Source organism: Cololabis saira, chromosome 6 (assembly GCF_033807715.1).
Source record: "Cololabis saira isolate AMF1-May2022 chromosome 6, fColSai1.1, whole genome shotgun sequence".
Taxonomy (NCBI): domain Eukaryota; kingdom Metazoa; phylum Chordata; class Actinopteri; order Beloniformes; family Belonidae; genus Cololabis; species Cololabis saira.
The window spans coordinates 16,451,906-16,472,894 of NC_084592.1; the positions used below are offsets into that span (position 1 = coordinate 16,451,906).

The following is a 20,989-nucleotide window of genomic DNA, read 5'->3' on the forward strand; positions in this document are numbered from 1 at the left end:
TCAAGAGACCTTTAAACAGGGATTGGGCCCGTTTAAGAGGCAGCAGCAGGAGACTGTCCTTTGTGAAGACGAAATGTTACGATATTGTGCAACCTTGTCGTCTGTTTTGTCTGATATTAACAAGCAGGTTAAGGCGACCCTCCCCAACCTGGCAGAGACGAAACTCCATGACCTCGGAGTGGAGACTACATCGTGGTCAAAGACTTCAGAAAGACTGGAAAGCTCGGAGGTGGAACAGACCGTTCCAAGTGCTTCTGGTGACGGAGACAGCAGTCGAGGTTGCAGAGAGACGTACCACGTGGATCCACGCCAGCCACTGCCGACGGGTTCCTGATCCACGCGCACGCCATGCACCTGATTGAGAGGCCACAGCCGTACCATCCCCTTAGGCGGCTCGGATGCGGCCTAAGGGTGGCGACCAGCGTCCTGCTGGTCGTCTCCATAGGGGTGAGGTTGCTTCTGCTGCTGTTGGAGAGCCTGCACGATCACACGTCACAGACCAACTGCACGACAATCTCACCTCCCCCTGACCACGATTCTGAGGCGGCACCTACCCCTCTTTGGCTGGTGAGAAGGGCTGCTGTTAACACGACCAACATGACCAACACGGCGTTGCAGCTACAGGACAACATATGGTTCCGTACCATGACCACTGTGACGAGGCAGCTGACCAACGAGATCGATGTGACACATGTTGTCGGACACCTGAATGAATTGTTGCATTTGCAGAGGAGGTCCTGGTTTTCCATTTCAGGGTGGAAAACTGCACTGTTCAACCTCTTTGCCCCTGAACTGACTATTCTTTTGGGTTTGTGTGTTTTTCTGTATTTTATTGTGCCATGGGTGAAGAAACTAGTAGCTTCTGCCATTCCCACCGCACCTCGACGGTTTGCCCAGGAGATGGACCACAATGATGAGTGGGTTCCTCCTTCCATGGAGGATCCAGGGCTACTTTAATTTATATTCTGCATTAATCCTTCCTCAGGTTGATGATGTTTTTTTCATTTATGCTGTTTTGAACTGATTATGAGCTGTTATGTCCTGTTGACAGGTTGTGAGGGAATCAAGCATTAGCCCTGTGGTACGGTGGGTTAAACCATGGAGGGTTTTGCCAGGACATGTGGGGAATTTTGTCATTTTTTTTATTATTATTATTATTATTATTATTATTATTATTATTATTATTTTACATGTTATCTCATTTTATCTTTGAACTGCATAGTCACACAGTGCCTTTGATTTTTTTTCTCTTCTCCTTTTCCCTTCATGGACTATTGTGCTGAATGTGATTTGTTTTGGTATTGTTTGAAGTAGATTAGTTTTTCCCCTACGGGGGTTTTTTCCTTCCTTATCTATGATAGGGTAGCTAGACAGATTGAGTCTTTTGACTCTCCCCTTTTGCCTAGTGGAGGGAGAGGTTTTGGCTCTTCTGTACCCGTGACCTAAGATCCTCTGTCGGGGTTTTCTGTGACTCCCGCGTTGGAGAAGGGGTGTGCTAGCGTTTGGCTGGTGCGCGACAGAGCATATTGGTCGCGGGGTAGGTCAGTGCAAAATTTCCTATTTTATTATGGTTTAGCATACAATGCTAAAAGGGGTGGAATGTAATGGAAAATTTTGGTATAACACTGTCTGTTGCCTGTTTTCATTCCTATGCCAAGGTCATGTTCCTTTGACACAGATCATGGCACGGTTGCCAGGGTGATGGGTGATGTTTTGTCTTTTCCTGCTCTCAACTATAAAATAACCTGTCGCTAATCTTCTTCAGCGCACTCAGGACTGTCGGTTCATGTGACCGGTTGGACTGTGTGGCTCCGTTCAATTGAATGTTTGTCCTCTTTTCATTAAATCTTCGAAAGACAGCTGAGGTGTCCTGACATTCTTTTTGAACAACAATTTTTGCCACCACAACTCTTAGGTGTAATCTCTTTATTTTATTTCTTTATTCCCCCTAAATCGAGCATATGACCCAACTTGTTGTTTTTAAACGTCCCGTGTAGAGAAAGTTCATTCGATTTGATCTTTATATTTGATCATAGCAGTCTTGCCGAAAGACATGCAGATCAAAGAAATTCCTTAGTCTGGCATCTCTTCATTTTAAAAACACTGTTTATTTTTACACGATCACTGTGATTTTTCTGGATTCAATTATTCATTCTGGGCCGCAGTTATTCCACATTGGCACAGAGAAGTGGCAGCTTGTTTAGAGCCTTCAGTCTGAGGTTAAAAACAAACACACAAAAAAAGTAGCATCAGTCAATATCAGTCAAGTGGTTCTTATAATAGTTTTGCACAAAAAAAAAAATAAAGAAACAAAAAAAACCAAAGGCGTTGTCCCACACGATACCATGTAATAGAAAAACTTACTTGGAATAGGAAGTTAAAACCTTCAAACTGAGTGCCTTGTGATGGTTTTAGCTTTTTTTAAACCATTAACTTGTTTAATGAATGGATGCATGAAAGCAAAGGATCAAAAAGACAAGAATGAGCAATAATATCAAACATAATCTCCACAACACCCATTCTTAAACTGAACTACTTCACAGGTTTGAAGGGCATCCAGGACTGGCAGTCAGGTACGGACGAGGGACTGAGCTCTGCGTTGACTCTTGGCTCAGGAAGTCTGGCGGCGGGGAGGGAAGGAGGGAAGGAGGGAGGAAGGGAGGGAGGGGGAGGCAGGTTGTCGTCCCTCTCGCACAAACACAATGCCGAAACAGTTCAAAATCTACAAAACATCAAAATTCCTCCTGCGATTATTGTCATGCAATATACACGTGGATACGACTGAGACAACAATGTCGAGTTTTTCAAGAGTTCTCGTGTCCAGTCTGGCAGTGAACGGGTTAGGCCCATGTCGTGTCGGGGGTAGGGCGGGGCGGGCTCACGCCTCTCCTGGCAGAGAAGGTGACGCAGGTTTTCAACGCTGGGGAGAACACCTTCAGCCAGAATTCGCAAAGAAAAAAGTAAAAAAAAAACAACCAAAAAAAACCAAAAGGACATTTCAGCAGTTCAGATTCAGCCGTCTCTTTGATCAAACGTCCTACTTAGGTGTTACATCACATTTCACTAAATCAACGAGCAAAAAGCATCAAGTGAATGCATTTTTTTAATGTGACTTTTCTATCTAACTACTGTACATTTAAAGCCACAGCAACGTCCGTCATAAGTAGAGATTAAAACAGTGTTAGGACACCGACCAGACCCGGCAGCCGGCTGTGAAATGCTACAGACTCAAACGCGCAGGACAGATCTAGCAGTTAGACTTCTACCACACGGCCAACACGCAGGCAGCTGACGTAACGCGCTTGCTGTGGTCGCCTAGCAACACCAGCAGCACATATTATCAGCGAATTTCAAAGCAAAAAAAAAAAAAGGAAATCTTACAAAGCTATGCAAAATAGTAGAAAACAATAAATAGAAAACCTTTTCAAATAAACACATTTGCCCCTCATCTGGTTTGCTTTTCTTTGTTTATGTGCAGGTTTTGTCGTTTTTAACAGTCTTCGCTGTGGTTATGAACAAATCCAAGTGTCTTATTTTGTATTTAAACCAATATATCTGTTAAAAGACCGGACTGGAGGTGGTCAGACCGGTTAACTCAAGAGAGATGTATTAGTGTTTCATTCAGTTCAGGGACTCTAATTTATAAGGGGCATTTCAACTTATTTAACTGCCAATAAATTCCCAGCGTGAGACATATTAACAATCTGCTTCCAGAGCCGGCAGCTTCCCCCTTTTCCTTTAAAACTTCAAACATTAGCTGCAGAGGACAGCATGGTAATGAGGAGCTCTTGGCACTGAAAAAACCCCCCCCACTTATGTTAAAATACACATTTCCTCTATGGAAGAGCACTGTTCATTTATTCTTTATCATTTCCAAGCTCCTTTTTCCTCTATTTCGCCGTCTCTTTCAGGAGAAGAGGAGGGTAGAGGAGAAGAGTGGGACAGTCTTTAACTCGGGCCAGAGTGTCTGGCAGTGTTTAAGTGGCACAACAGGACTTGTTTCAGTCTGCCAAGGCAGGTGGGCCAGCACACATCCTCACTCAGGACACACACTTGTGTGTCCCAGCCTTTGTCTCCGTGCAGCTTGGCAACCAAGTCAGCAGCTCCGAAGTCAGTGGGAGCAGAGCATCGCCATGGCAACCGACATAGTAGGCAAGGCTGCGGGTGCTCTTGGATGAGACTTTTTCCTGGCGTCCACTTAGTGCTGGAGTTGATTGTAGAGTTCCTTTATTCAGACGCTCCATCCCAGGTTGGCCGGAGATCTCGTGTGTGTGCAGTTCTATCCCTCTCCTTTTTTTTGTTTTTTTTTCCACTTTTGAAAAATAGATAAATATCTAGAGTGATAAAAATCAAAACGCTGCTTTGAGATCAAGTTTCTCAGAAAGAAAAAAAAAAAAAAAAGGCTCATGATAATCTCTTATCCTTCACTTCGCGACTGGCACGGTTACACGTGCTGAAATGGTACATCCATACCCGTCCACACACCGACTAAACGCACACACGCACGAGTTGTTCACATAAAACACACGGTCGTCAGGGTAGAAACTTTTAAACGACTAATTCAACACGGCATCGAGAGACGGTAAGGTCTGAGGGTGGAGTCCACGTTTGCTCCCTGTTTGAGTCTGTGATGTGCGTCAGGCGGGAGGGAGGGGAGGCGCCCGGCGCCCGCTTAGTCCACCGAGCCGGGGTGCAAGCTGAGCGCTGGAGGGTCCAGACAGGTGGGGGAGTAGCTCAGGTGCGGTTCCTTAATCCACAGCAGGGGGGCGCCGTTCTTGCCCTCCTGGCTCTTGCTGCTGCTGCGACTCTTGAAGCGCACGAACAGCAGGGCGATGACGAGGATGCCAAAGATGGGGAACGGGTAGAAGAAGATGAAGTAGAAGAGGGAGGTGTTGGAACACACCACCGACTGGATGGTAGAAACTGCGGAAAGAGAAGAAAGTTAAAAGACATCAGGGTGACAAAACTGCTGACAAACTAGTGGGAATTTTCCAGGAAAACTGCAGGTTTGTTTCTGGTCCTTTGCTGCTTGTACGATGATCTTACAGTCAACCATTGTCACTTATTTCATTTTGCTTGTACATGCATCCATTTGACTTTTTTTTTGTGATCAAATGTTTTTATTTATATTTCTTTTCTTTTCTTTTTTCCATTATGAACGGTGGCATCCACAATGATGTCAAACAAACATTATACACATATTTCACCCCCTTCCAAACTCACCCCTTGGACCTAAGCATTCGATGAAAATAATTAATAATAAGGAAAACAGAAAAAAAAGATAATACAACAATAAAAAACATAATATCCAAAACTGGACAAGGATAGCTGCAACAAGATAGTCTATATCAATTTTAAATATGTCTTTCAAGTCTGGCTTTAATTTGATCTGCTGCCATATACCAAAATAAAATATTTTTTTTGCATAATGGATTCGGCTGTAGATATTTCCAGATAGATAATATCAAGAAAAGTCAAATACCAATGGGAGATGTTAAGCATGTGTTGTGGTTTCCATCTTACTGCGATTATCTTTTTTGCTGCTGCTAGGCCCGCAAGCAAAATTAGTTTTTGACATAGTAAAGCATTAATTATGGATACATTTGAAATAAGTGTTTGAGGGTTTACTGGAATATTCTGTACTGTTATCGAGGATAATGCAGTTGCAACCTGTTGCCAGAAGTTTGCAACAGGTTGGCATTCCCAGACCATGTGCATGAAGGTTTATTCTGAGAGCATAATGTACATAAAGAGCTAACCAGGATCTTCATATGGTAAAGCTTGCAAGGTGTTAAATAAGTTCTGTGTACAAATTGATAATGAATAAGATGATGTTCTGGGTTTCTGGAAGATGATATTATATTAGTCCATACATCATTCCAGTTGAAATTTGGATCCCAGTCAGGTAAATCCCTTCTTCATATTGCATCTAGGGCTAAAGGTTTATATGACATTTTTACCATTTCACATTTTTTAAGCTCCAGTTCTGAGATCTTGTGTGGACCGGGTCTTAATTTCTAGCATATTCACATTTGGCCAAAATAAAAAGGTCCATCATGACTTTTGTATTTCTGCAGTGAGAAAAAAAACAAAGATCAGACCAAAAACACACGATTTGTTCAGTTTGTTCCATACAGTTTTCACACTGCCCCCGGAAAGCAACAACAGATACGCGAGAGTCTGCTAAGCTGTCTGGACCGTTAGTCGTCATGGACACATAATCGAGGGGACGAGCAGATGTTGATGATCAGGAAGTAGCCGGGACGTCCCTGTTCCAGTGAATGCATCCCTGCAGAAAGTGGCTGCGGCTGAAGCTTCTGTCAGTATGCGTTTTATCAAACCCGGCACACACACGATTGTGAAAAAACCCTCATCAGCGAGGAGGATGGTGTCTGTAAGTGTCAAGTCCAGTCGTGCTTTGTCAGTTTTACAGGTTTCCCATCTTGCGCATGGAATTTAATCAGCTTGAATGTGAAACACAGGATATATACGACAACTCCAAAGTCGCCTTTAGTTGCCTTCACAGCGATATCAGGAAGATATCAGAAAGATGCAAGGAAGATATAAGGAAAATATAAGGAAGATGTCAGGAAGATATCGCGAAGATATAAGGAAAATAAAAGGAGGATACAAGGAAGATATCAGGAGGATGTCAGGAAGACGTCAGGAAGATACAAGGAAGATATTAGGTAGACGTCAGGAAGACGTCAGGAAGATGTCAGGAAGATAAGATGTGCAATAATATCACATGTGCAATAATATATATAAGATGTGCAATATCTGTCAATCTACCTCACAACACTCCACCTGCTTTTCTGCACAGTTTAACTATACTGTTGTTGGACCACCGTCCATATGGTTATGAATTCATGACATTTATGATTGGGTGAACATTTATTTTGGACCAGTAAAGGGCCGAAGCCAAAGCTAAAGTCTCATGATCCCTGCCTCATGGTGAGTTTACGACACCTCCAGCGTGGTCTGGAGAACAACCCCATGGACACCAGGATTTGCATATGTGACCCTCTTGGTGATAAGGCACCACACTTTGATTGGACAAGGACCCCGAGCTGCAGGAAGGGGTATCAACTTCCTGTATGCAGCTATAAAAGAGAAGACCGCCCTCTCTCTGGCCTCTTCTCTCTTTTCTGCTTCTTCCTTCTCACCCACAGGTCTCTGTAACACCAGGGAGCCAGCCAAGGGCCGGCTTTCTCCTTCGTGAACGAAGGAGCGTCCGTTTTGCAGCGCTGCACGAGCGACCCACGCAGTTCCGAGCCCAGGAAGCCGAACTAGGGACCCTGCATTGCCTCGACGTGAACGCGACGCCGATCCGAAGTTGAAGGAAGCCAAGTGCTGTGCCCAGCTGCTACCCCCTCATCTGCAGCAAGGACACAGGAGGGAGTGATAGCCGCTTTATCAGGATCCCCTGCTGAGCGTAAACACCCAGCTGTTCCCCGAGGAACGCTGACCGACCACCCTTTTTTCTTCAACTGCAAAGATTCACGTGAGAGGCTGTTTTTGGTGTCTGGGCAGAGAAAAACTTAGTAATACACTTTAAAAGTTGGTTTACGCTGTGAGCTGGACTGCTGATCCCGTCATAGTTGTGTTTCTTAACTTAAGTGTTTTTGTTTATCTTCTTATTGGTCTACTGCTGCATCCACATTGCTGGATCGTTATGACATGCTTCTCGACAACCGAAAACAAGGCCCTTCTAAATTTCCCAGTTGAATGACCAGAGCGCACGTGTGAAGTTTAGTTTCACAGTGGGGCATTTCTGTGTGGGAAAGATCAGAAGGTCTTGGGTTTCTGGTAATGAGAAATTATTTAAGAGTGTCTATTATTTTACTTTTCTTCTGCATCTCTCTCTTTCTTCCTCTCGTACTAACCCCCCCCCACACGAACACACACACACGAACACACACACCCAGACGCTCCCCTCGGTCATAAATTCCCGAGCCGTTCTGAGATCCGACACACACACACACACACACACACACACACACACACACACACACACACACACTAGTCACACCCCACACAGATGACTGGAACTTTTGCATTGTATAATTTCTGTCCCTGTTTACGTAGTGTGCCATCAGGATTTTATTTGGGGTGTTGCGTCTATCATCTTTTGACACCTGTATGTAAATAAATCCTGATTGATTTTTAATGAGTGGTTGGTTGTTATTTCATACAAGTTTGGTCACAATTGATTTGTTTGACAGAGCCTAGTGCTCGAATCTCACCCTTCAATTACTGTATTAGGCATAAACCTTAATTTCTGAGACTGATATTCTGCTGTAAAAGTTATCATTTCCCTGCTTAAGGAACAGGGTGGTGCCCCGAGGATTTTATTTATCATATTGGTCATTCAATTTGATAAATAGTCGACTTTATTAATTATTAATAATTCTTGAATAAAATTATTAATAACCCTTCGATAACTGGACAGCCAAGCTACCTGAGTTGCACAACATAAATGGTCCGCCCGTGTGGGGCTCTAATAACGACATTGTGACTGAATTTGTATGAAATAACAGAACATTAATTTTGATCGGGAACGAAAATATTTTTATTTTTCTTCCCCTCTCATTATCTGATTCCTACGGTTATTTTAAAACCTGTTAATGGCAACCTCGCTTCACTAAGGGTTGGTCGCTTTAAGTTCTTTAAGTTTATTAACTTGAACTTTTATTTTTATCACTACCTTTATTAATCTGTTTGATTAATTTTCCTCTGCAACCTTACTATCACTGAAGCTAATGCTACTGCTTCACTGAAGTTAATGGTTGGTTTTGCTTCAAGTTCTTTAAATTCTATTAATAGAATTTTGTCGGGATTACCCCATGTGAGTTATTAATCTTTCGGATTAATTTCTATCGTGTTTGTTAAATTGAATCTTTAATTTGGGTGGCATTTAAATTTGAATCCACTTCATTGATTCTTTTATTTTATTTTTTTTTTTGCTTCCAAGGTTATCTCAATTCCTTTTATGATAACCAAGAACCCAACTGCTTTCAGGCACATATCAGAGTTGGCTCAGTCTCTCATGCTTCATTTATTGGCTCATTCCTCCTAATCTGGGTGATAACGTGAATCTACTTCATTACTGAGTGTTAATCTCTTGGCAGAGTCGCAAGCGAAACATTGGTGTCCGGTTCGTGAACTGCGTGTGGTGTACAAGGCAGGAAACTCATCGCATTTGGACGCAGAGCCAGCAGAGGTGACCAGAGGTTGACTAAGAAGGACCTTCAGGCAAGTTCCGTTTGAATAGGAAGCTTTTCGCCAGGTACCCTTCAGTCCCGGGTCCCCTGGCCAGACGCGCGATGACTAGCCCAGGTAACCATGAAGGGGGGGCCGAGGCTTCCCCCAGCGTCACTTTTACCGACACTCAAGAAGTAATTTCTAGTATTATGGAAATACCCAGAGATGAGCTGAGCATAATAAATAACTATGACCTCCAGACCTGCGAAGAGAGGATAGCAGAGCTCACTAGCTTCGCCAAGAAACCGTATAAAAAAGCCCGTGTAGCCAACGTTCTGGGTAAACTGGCGTTGCTATGGCAACATAAGGCAGAACTCCATGCTGGGGAAAACAAACACAGGTGGCGACAAAAATACGAGGGGGAAGTGTTGGCGCACTGCGATGCGCAGGAAGAGATTGAACGCTTGAAAAGCCTGTTAAGAGAGGCTCAAGCACGAATCCGAGAAACTAGTCGATGCTCCTCAGAGGAGGTGAATAACGTCCATAATTATGAACGTAACGCTGGTGATAGGATACAAGAGTTGATCTCTTTAATTAAGAGTTCTTCCAGAGAAGCATTCTTCTCTGATGTGCTTAGTTGCAAAACCCAGCTCCAGTCACATAAGTTCAGCCACGTGGAGGAACGCCATGAAAAGTCATGGCTGCTCCGTGAGCACGCACTTTGCCTCCGGGAGAAGGCAGTAAGCCTCTATGAGCAGTCGCTTAGTCTCCGCCAGCAGTCGCTGGATTTTCGTCAGCAGTCACTGGACTCCTGTAACGGGTCCACTCGAAGCGCCGAGAAAATGGAGCCACGATGGGTTGAAAACAAGCATGGGAACCGCGAGCCACGGCTCGAATCAGATATTAAAGTAGATCAACTCTCCAGTGTCCCGATCATTAACAATTTGCAGCAGTGTGATGAAAGGCGTGACCAATCTCACACTGACCCACGGCCAGCAGGGGGCCAGAGAAAGGATCCAGCAGTTAACCTGCTTATCCCGTCTGAGCCCAGGGGGACAGCCAGTAGCCCAAACGCTACTGACACCGTTCCAGACCTTATCACCTGGGATGAAATGAAAGTGCAGCCACCGAGGTGCAAAATGAGGAAAGGGGGGTCAGACTTAAAGCGTGCCCCCCCGTTCACCCTCAGGCCCACTGCTCCGCGTGTTCAAGATGGGGTGCTGAGTCCGAAATGCGGCCAACCTCATAATCTGAAGGCCGTAAATCCAAATTTCCGGGAACCTTTCCCTGAGGGACAAAAAGTTGTGTTAGGTGGTTTAAACCCCCCCTCCGACCTACCTGTTCCACACAAGACGAGAACTAATTATTCTTCTCGGCACAGGGACCGGTTGTATCAGGAATGTTCTGGTGGACCAGACGACCCTGGCCCGCCACATAGACAAGGCTTGCGTCTCCGTGACCTTGAGTCCCTGGCCAATGACATAGAACACTTTGACCCGGATGATTCAGGGTCAAATATTGAGAATTATCTCGATGAGGTTCAGGATTGCCTCCGAGATTTACCTCATGCATCCTCTAGTGAGAAGGTAAAGCTTCTTTGGAAAACCACAGCCAGGAGCGTTCGTGTTTTCATAAGATCCCTTCCAGCTAAAACCAGAGACTGCTATGAAGCACTCCGTCAGGCTTTGCTAGAAGAGTACTTTTCTGAAACCGACTGGGCTACAGCTACTCTGGCTGCTTCTTCAATTAAGCACCAGGAGTCAGAAACCCCCAAAGATTATTACTGGCGTCTGAGAGCTGCGTTTTTCCAGGGACGCAACACTCCCGGTTTGGAGAATGATCGTCATTTTAAGTCTCTATTCCTACATAACCTCCATGAAAGCGTGCGATGTAAGGTAACTCTTTACTGCAGCGGGAGACGAGATCTCAAAATGCGAGAAATCCGCGGGTACGCTGAGCTGGCGTGGGAAACACAGAGACGTCCCACCGTAGATTCTGAGAACGGTGCACAGAGTGACCGAGAGGTGCTCCACCCCGGTGCTGACGCCCAAGGGGTACAGCCAAGGGTACAGCCCAAGAGACGGCGCAGACGTCGTAGATCAGCAGGCCGGGGGGGTGCCATATATACCCTGTTGGCCAGAGCACTGAACGAGCTGCATGAATCGTCTGCAGCTGACTGACAACTTCTGACCCAGAAGTGCAGATCCCCCCACCCCTAAAAAAAAGGGGGGGCAGGGATCTTGGAGTGTTAGGGAAGTAAAACTCAGACCTACACTCACAATTTTATTTAATTTGTTCTGTTTTTGTTTTTCCGGGTCTAGCAATTAATCACAGAATGATTAAATTGTTAGGGAACAATACTTTCTTCTTCCGTTACCCGAGGTCGGTTCTGTTACAGGACGGACCCCCTCCGATCCGTTTCCTTCCTCAGCACCGCTCTGCCAAGGGATTAACACGTAGTGAACTGAGCCTGGTCTGCTTTTGGCAGTTACGTATCGAGGGTCCGTAACCTAACTAACCTCCCTTCTTTTTATCTTTATCTACCTCATTCTGCTAGTACTGACACTGAACTGCATAATCGAATCCCTTATCGTTTCTATATGTTTTATGTTTTATGTTTATTGTTATGTTTTATACCCTAGTCTCATATAGCATAGCGTATTTCCGTCTGCCCAGACGTGCCTCACCTCTGCCCAGACAAAGCCTCCAGCGCTATGCTAACCTCTGAACTTTTAAGTACTGTGCCCCTCTGCCAACCAGGACTGCATCACATGGACTGTTGCACCGTTGGTAGATTTGACAACCAGACCCTGCATTCCCGCCGTCAAATCTAAGGGGGGATGTTGGACCACCGTCCATATGGTTATGAATTCATGACATTTATGATTGGGTGAACATTTATTTTGGACCAGTAAAGGGCCGAAGCCAAAGCTAAAGTCTCATGATCCCTGCCTCATGGTGAGTTTACGACACCTCCAGCGTGGTCTGGAGAACAACCCCATGGACACCAGGATTTGCATATGTGACCCTCTTGGTGATAAGGCACCACACTTTGATTGGACAAGGACCCCGAGCTGCAGGAAGGGGTATCAACTTCCTGTATGCAGCTATAAAAGAGAAGACCGCCCTCTCTCTGGCCTCTTCTCTCTTTTCTGCTTCTTCCTTCTCACCCACAGGTCTCTGTAACACCAGGGAGCCAGCCAAGGGCCGGCTTTCTCCTTCGTGAACGAAGGAGCGTCCGTTTTGCAGCGCTGCACGAGCGACCCACGCAGTTCCGAGCCCAGGAAGCCGAACTAGGGACCCTGCATTGCCTCGACGTGAACGCGACGCCGATCCGAAGTTGAAGGAAGCCAAGTGCTGTGCCCAGCTGCTACCCCCTCATCTGCAGCAAGGACACAGGAGGGAGTGATAGCCGCTTTATCAGGATCCCCTGCTGAGCGTAAACACCCAGCTGTTCCCCGAGGAACGCTGACCGACCACCCTTTTTTCTTCAACTGCAAAGATTCACGTGAGAGGCTGTTTTTGGTGTCTGGGCAGAGAAAAACTTAGTAATACACTTTAAAAGTTGGTTTACGCTGTGAGCTGGACTGCTGATCCCGTCATAGTTGTGTTTCTTAACTTAAGTGTTTTTGTTTATCTTCTTATTGGTCTACTGCTGCATCCACATTGCTGGATCGTTATGACATGCTTCTCGACAACCGAAAACAAGGCCCTTCTAAATTTCCCAGTTGAATGACCAGAGCGCACGTGTGAAGTTTAGTTTCACAGTGGGGCATTTCTGTGTGGGAAAGATCAGAAGGTCTTGGGTTTCTGGTAATGAGAAATTATTTAAGAGTGTCTATTATTTTACTTTTCTTCTGCATCTCTCTCTTTCTTCCTCTCGTACTAACCCCCCCCCACACGAACACACACACACGAACACACACACCCAGACGCTCCCCTCGGTCATAAATTCCCGAGCCGTTCTGAGATCCGACACACACACACACACACACACACACACACACACACACACACACACACACACACACACACACACACACACACACACTAGTCACACCCCACACAGATGACTGGAACTTTTGCATTGTATAATTTCTGTCCCTGTTTACGTAGTGTGCCATCAGGATTTTATTTGGGGTGTTGCGTCTATCATCTTTTGACACCTGTATGTAAATAAATCCTGATTGATTTTTAATGAGTGGTTGGTTGTTATTTCATACAAGTTTGGTCACAATTGATTTGTTTGACAGAGCCTAGTGCTCGAATCTCACCCTTCAATTACTGTATTAGGCATAAACCTTAATTTCTGAGACTGATATTCTGCTGTAAAAGTTATCATTTCCCTGCTTAAGGAACAGGGTGGTGCCCCGAGGATTTTATTTATCATATTGGTCATTCAATTTGATAAATAGTCGACTTTATTAATTATTAATAATTCTTGAATAAAATTATTAATAACCCTTCGATAACTGGACAGCCAAGCTACCTGAGTTGCACAACACTGTTCATATCCTGTTTATACATATTTTATACGTATCTTTTTGTATTTTTTATATATTTTTTATTTCTGACTTTTCAGTCTTTCTACCCCTCCCCTATATGTGTGTGCTAAGTGTACTGCTGACGACAAATACGTTTCCCCACTGAGGGAGAAAATAAAGGATATCTTATCTTAAGATACAGCAAGATGTCAGGAAGATGCAAGCAAGATATCAGGACGATATCAGAAAGATACAAGGAAGATATCTCAAAGATATAAGGAAAATAAAAGGAAGATGTCAGGAAGATACAAGGAAGATACAAGGAAGATACAAGGAAGACGTCAGGAAGATATCAGGAAGATGTCAGGAAGATGTCAGGAAGATGTCAGGAAGATGTCAGGAAGATGTCAGGAAGATGTCAGGAAGATACAAGGAAGATACAAGGAAGATACAAGGAAGATACAAGGAAGATATCAGGTAGACGTCAGGAAGATACAAGGAAGATGTCAGGAAGATACAAGGAAGATACAAGGAAGATACAAGGAAGATATCAGGTAGACGTCAGGAAGATACAAGGAAGATGTCAGGAAGATACAGAAAGACACAAGGAAGATTTCAGGAACATGCCAGGAAGATACAAAGAAGATATAGGAAGATACAAGGAAGACATCAGGAACATGTCAGGAACATACAAGGACAACATCAGGAAGGTATCAGGAGATGTCAGGAAGCTACAAGGAATATATAAGGAATATGTCAGGAAGATACAAGGACTCATCGATGCAGCAGTGCACAGGCCGAGGTGCAGCGTATCTGCGACACACAACTATAGTTTTTATTTTTGCCCTTTGCAAGTTTCAGAATGGTCGTTAAACGATATTTGTGTCATGTACTAAGTGAATAAGTTATCCTTAATCTTAATCCTCTCGTGATGAACATTTAAGCCTGAAATAATCCTAGTTTCATCAGTTATTGTTGCTACAGAATCGGTGGTTTCTGATTCTTCGCCGCTCACCTTGTTGCACGACATTGACGATGGTGAACCCAGAGTTGTTGGTGGCCAGGCGGTACCAGATGTTGCGGGGGTTGAGCAGCCACTCCTCCACGTGGCAGTAGTAGCGGCCCGCGTCCGCCGGCCGGACGCCGTGGATGGTCAGGCTGTACTGGTCGGTGGTCATCTTCTCAAACTGCAGGCGGGAGAAGGGCCCCGTTTCCTCCTGGGGGCTGCAGTTTTCATTCCTGAAGACAAAGTCGTGGGCGACGGAGAACACGCAGTCCCGCCCGCCGGCTTCCTCGTCCAGCGGCTCCTCGCTGCCGGCGTCGTCCTCGGAGCGCTCCACGTACCAGGACACGGAGAAGCGGGAGTCTGGAGACGACTGCGAGGGGATGCTGCAGCCCAGCCGGATGGAGCCGGACTCCTCCACCGTCACGTTGGACTCCAGCTCCTCCACCTGCAGCCGAACCTCTGCAGAGAACCAAAACACGTGTTGAAATGTGTTTGCAAAAGAAAAACATACATTTTGGTGCATTTGGTGGTTTTATTTTATTGAACACAAACAGATTAATACACATTTACACTCTTTATCCATGTTAACAGATACTAACAGAAGACGTGCAATCGTGTACAATGAAATAAAATACATGAAAAAGTAAATGATAATAAAAAAAAAAGACGAGAGAGAAAAATAAGAAATACAAAAGGTTAACAGTAGGTGTTCATAGGTTTGTTAATGCTTCTGTTACTAGCAAACACTGAACTGGTTATTTTTTAGCCTCAATCTTGCTGTAATTTTCTCCATCATATACACATGTCTTATCCTCTCTCTCCAGTGTGTCATGCTTGGGGACTGTGGTTTCAGCCAGTTTACTGTTATCATTTTTTTGCCCACTAAAAGCAGAATTCTCAGTAGAGAAGCCAGATCTCTCTCCATCATATCATCTGGAAGTATACCTAGTATAACTAGGGCCTCATAGTAAAGTCAACATGCAGATTCTGTTTAATCTCTAATTCAACCTTCTTCCAGAAATCAGTGAGTTTTGGGCAGTCCCAAAATATATGTGTAAAGTCCCCAATCAGACCACAGCCTCTCCATCACAGCTCAGACATATTGCTGTATTTTGATGTTATGTTATGTTATGAATCTTTATTTCGGCTTGTACACACTTTTTGCAGAACAAGATGAAAAGGAAAGAAAAAACAACATTTCTTTTGCCGAAAAGGTGTAGGCTGAAGCCGTAGCTTATAGTGCCGACCCTTTTTTCTTATGATCAGCAAAAATATTAGACATTAGCTTTTACTCCGTGGAAACAAAGAATACATAAAGAAGACAAAAATAAGTAAGACAAAATATAAAATTGACGTTTCACATTCTAGAATGTTTTAGATAGTATACTTTATAATTATAGTGTTTTATATTTATTTACAGTATTTTCTTTAAACATTTCCTTAAACTTGACGATAGAGCAACACATTTTTAGGTTGTTATTACAACTATTCCAAATTTCTCTAGCCTTAACTGATGTACATCTCTTTTTAATATTGGTTCTTGCTGTCGTCATCTCAAACATGAGTTTCCCCCTCAGGTCATAGCGGGTTTCTTTTATCTGGAACAGGTCCTGAATGTAGTTTGGAAGCAGTTTCTGCTGGGCTTTAAAGGCAAATAAAACAGTTTTCTGCTCTACTATATCATGGAATTTTAAGGTATTATATTTAATAAAAAGATTATTTGTTGGTTTATAATAGTCAGATCTATTAATTATCCTTATGTGATGACAGGCATCTTCACCTTCCAGTCAAATTCCCTCCATAATGAGCTATTAGTTAATCTATGTCCTGCTTTAAATGTTTCCTCCCATTGGTCATGCATTTGGTGGTTTTTGACCACCAAACACTAGATAACCAAAAACAGTCATATTTTAAACCTCATTCTGGAATAATTCAATCTAATTAACACTCTAAAAATGGTCAATCGAGCAAATAGGACACCAGATGTACTAACAAAATAGGAAAGTAAACAAATCCCCCGGCGGCGCCCGTAGCCGTCAGCAGCCTTTCAGCTCACCAGCAGAGTGGGATCCACCTCAGGGCCCGTGTGTCTGCCTGCGCTGGTACTGCTACAGCCCCTCGGGGGTGGAACTATGACCCACTTCTACTGCAGTTTTAAAAAAGTGATAACAAAGACTCGGCTTGCATAACCTCCTTCCGTACGCGGCTTGAAATGTTGTTCTTTTTAAAAAGGAAAAATGAGAAGCCAGATGAACAGCGGGAGAGCGAGGAAAAAAAAACAACATAACACGAGTTCTGGCTCACATTTTATTTCATTTCCTCTTGCTTTACACGGTTCTGGAGGACGTATTCTGTTTTAACGGATACTGACGCCACTTTTATAGTGATATATCCCGCAAATATCTCAATCAATACATTCCCGAAGCGTCGTAGAAAGTTGTTCATCATTCCGGATCCATTCACTTCCAAGAGAGAGCTGCGGCCTAATTGATCCTGAGACCAGAGTCAGCTTACAAACGTTTTACTAAACAAGTGTTCTCCTCGCAGGCTTTTGAGCAGCTGGTCTGATCCTCGCAGTCTCGTTGGACCGATGCCACGTCAATGATTTCCCTCTGAACTGTAAATAGGACACCTGGGAGGGAGAGCAGGGCTGCACGCTGCAGAGATGCTCGGAGACAAAGACACGCCGACGAGGCTGAGCAGTCACTGCCACAGCTAGAGTCACGTTTACAAATCTGCATATACTGAAATAAATCGTGGCATCAGACTCCCGTCGCTTTGGTCTGTGAGTTCCTCTGAGGACAGGAATGGCAGCGCTCGGCTGTCTTTGATTGGATCTGGGTCAGAAGACGCCGGTCACCGCTGTTCAGAGTTTAGGCCTTTCTCTTGTGATGACGCTGTCAATGACTACGTTTACATGCAGTCAAAATTCGGGTTATTACTAATATTCCGGTTACTGAAACATTCGGAATAATCTGTTTACATGCGTGAGCAAACAGGGTTATCCCTGTATACATGGTGATTTATCATTCGGGATATCCCGATCAAACCAGCGACTCGCGGAGAACGTGATGACGCAATTAGCGTAATTTCCGCTTCTTCTTCCTGTATCCAAATTCAAAACAAATGCTGCTTCGCGCAACTTTTTGCTCACCTTCTTGTAAATCTCGCTATCCCCGTACTTTCTACCGTCTACAAATGCCAAAATGTTCATATCCTTCATTACATTTATGAAGTGATTAGTCTCCTCCTCACTCCAAAAGTGTGGCGTGGTCTTGCTTTTCTCCGTGTTTATAAGAACTTCCTGGACTCAATAGACCAGGATTCCTTGTGAACGGAGCATGCACAGAAAACAAATTCATGTTCCGTTTGATGGGGATATTCCGTTTGGCGTTTATATGACCGAATATTCGGGTTTTAAAAGGAGTAACCCAGGGGTCATATTCGGGTTTTTAAAAACCGAATTTGCCGGAGGCAAATCATTTCAAGTTCCTTCCCTCACATATAAAAGACGTCTTAAAAGACGTCCATATTTACCTAACAGAGCGCTTTGCTCTCAGTTGCTTCGTGGTTCCCAGAGTTTACGAAAGCAGAACGGGAGAACCTTCGGTTATCCGGCTCCTCACTGGTGGAACCGGATCCCAGTTCCCGCTTTTCTCTAACTTTAAGCTTCACGCTTTGTACTTGATTAAGTTTAAGTGGAGGCTGGCTCAAGCGACCCTGAATAATCGCTTTAGTTATGCTGCTGTTGGTCTGGACAGCTGGGGGACTTCCCGTGATGCACTGGGAACTTTCCTCACTGTTCGTGAGCTGTACATGCCGTTGTTCTTGCTACAGTCTCTTTGTGCTGTAAGGAAGTGAAGAAAGAGAGTCCTCAGAACTTTCTGATGACGGGAACGCCGTTGTACGGAGCGCAATTATCGTTATCTATAGTTAAAGTGAACTAAAGGATCAGGATTAGGTCAACTGGCAGGGCTGCCTTCCCCCCTGTAAAGCCACCTGAGCCTCTGCCGGGGACAGCTGTGAAGCCACCGGAGTGAGACGGAGTGAGATGGAGTGAGACGGCCTCCAGGCGTCTGACCGAACACGTGGCGGCGGGAGCTACCGCTAACGTGTTCGGCCGGTGTGAAACGGGTCAACATGTGGCAGCTGCTGCTTTCGCGCTGCTTTACTTCTGGTTAAAACACGATAAATGACACTTATTTACTTCCTGCTTACTAGGAATGGGTGATATTTTACCGTTCACGATATACCATCAAAAAAATTCCCCACGGTAAGAGTTTGTATCTCACGGTAAAAACGATAAATTCCCGTTGATGATGTTTTTGTGTAAAGCTGATTTATGGTTCTGTGTTAAATCCACGCACAACATACAGGAAGGAAGGAAGGAAGGAAGGAAGGAAGGAAGGAAGGAAGGAAGGAAGGAAGGAAGGAAGGAAGGAAGGAAGGAAGGAAGGAAGGAAGGAAGGAAGGAAGGAAGGAAGGAAGGAAGGAGATATGAGCCTGAAAGAAAGAAAGAAAGAATAAGCCAGAAAGAAAGAAAGAAAGAAAGAATAAGCCAGAAAGAAAGAAAGAATTAGCCAGAAAGTAAGAAAGAAAGAAAGAAAGAATAAGTCAGAAAGAAAGAAAGAAAGAAAGAATAAGTCAGAAAGAAAGAAAGAAAGAAAGAAAGAAAGAAAGAATAAGCCAGAAAGAAAGAAAGAAAGAAAGAAAGAAAGAAAGAAAGAAAGAAAGAAAGAAAGAAAGAAAGAAAGAAAGAAAGAAAGAAAGAAAGAAAGAAAGAAAGAAAGAAAGAAAGAAAGAAAGAAAGAAAGAAAGAAAGAAAGAATTCTTTTAGAGCAGTGATTTGGGGGCTCCAAAGACTGAATGTGGTGATAGATTTATAGTTACCAAGGTGGAGTTGAATTGGTATTTTTTTTGTCGTCATTTTTATCGTTATCGGGATAAATGCCAGAAATGATATGATACATTTTTCAGTCCATACCGCCCCTCCCTACTGCTTACCTGGCTGTCTGACCAGAACCTGCGTGTACCCCGAGGACTCCCGCGAGAGGCGGTACCAGGCTCCGTCCGGGTCGCTCAGCCACTCCTCCACCAGGCAGTAGTACGTCCCGGAGTCGCTGCTCTCGGCCCGGTTCAGCGTCAGCACGTAGAGGCGCGGCGACAGCCTCTCGGCCTGCACGCGCAGCCGCAGCCTCTCCTCGTCCGCGTAGGCGCCGTACTCGAAGGCGCCCGAGCGCTCGATCCTCAGCAGCAGCTCGTCGGCCTCCGAGCCCTCCGCGCGCCTCACGTACCACAGCACGGCGTGCTGGGAGTCCTGGCTGGTCTGGGAGGCGATGGAGCAGTTGATCCGGACGCGGCTGTCCTCCAGGAACGCCAGGGACTGATTGGTCTTTTGCACCTTCAGCTTACTCTCTGCGAGGAAATGGAAAGAAGCAGTGGCGTCAATTCAGTGGAAGCTAAGGTATGGCAAGGTTACGAGTCACAGAACTTAACTAGAGTATCAATCAACACGTCCAGCAAATACTCATCACAGAAGTCTATGTAGCTTATCTGTGTGGTCAAGAAAATTGGAACTTTTTCAAATGCAGTCTCGCTCACTGCAAAAACTCAAAATCTTACCAGGAATATTTGTCTTATTTCTAGTTAAAATGTCTAATTTTTAGTCAAAAAATCTCATTAAAGGAGCATGAGGCTCCTTTTAAGAAATGAGACTCATTAGCGCCACCCTTCACCACGACGGCCGTTGGGGGTACTGCAGCCAACAGTGAAGCCGGTGTGGGTACCAGATTGTATCGGGCTGCAATATTTTCCCCGGAAGTGTGCATTTTTTCCCCGCGATGGTATTTTAGTCAGAAGCAGCAGATCATAGTGGAGGTAAAAGGGAGAAGAAACATATACAAGGAATTATCAGAATTATCAGTGATCTTACTGACATAGGCTAAAAAAAATATTAGAGTTAAAATATTTATTAGGGACTATTTTCATTAGACAATTGGAGATTCATCAGTGAGCTGAGAACAATAATAGCCTACTATATACAGTATAGGGTAAACAATCTTTTGCTTGCTGCATAGCAGTAAGCAGTTAAATATTTTGATCTTAATAGACATTTTAAATTATCGATTTGCTTTATTACATTTATTAATCATCAGTTTTCACAAGACGGAACGTCATCACGTACGGGGAGCCGGTAAAAAAAAGCAGGTGGGAAAAAAAAGCACCGACACCGGCAAGGGAGAACGGGGAGAACGCACATGCAGCGTCATGTGACGTCACATCCGCAGGACAGCGC

General features: G+C 44.4%; 1 protein-coding gene across 1 annotated transcript in view; it reads right to left on the reverse strand.

Moving 5' to 3' along the window:
- Nucleotides 1-2,088: 2,088 nt before the first annotated feature.
- igsf3 (immunoglobulin superfamily, member 3) overlaps nucleotides 2,089-20,989 on the reverse strand; it is a 118,855-nt gene continuing 99,954 nt past the window's right edge. Inside the window, exons 7-9 of the mRNA XM_061723388.1 lie at nucleotides 19,699-20,109; nucleotides 14,704-15,153; nucleotides 2,089-4,923 (exon numbers count right to left, since the gene is read on the reverse strand). Coding sequence (XP_061579372.1) covers nucleotides 4,673-4,923; nucleotides 14,704-15,153; nucleotides 19,699-20,109 — 1,112 coding nt within the window. The 3' untranslated portion in view covers nucleotides 2,089-4,672. The remainder of the gene's footprint in view (nucleotides 4,924-14,703; nucleotides 15,154-19,698; nucleotides 20,110-20,989) is intronic.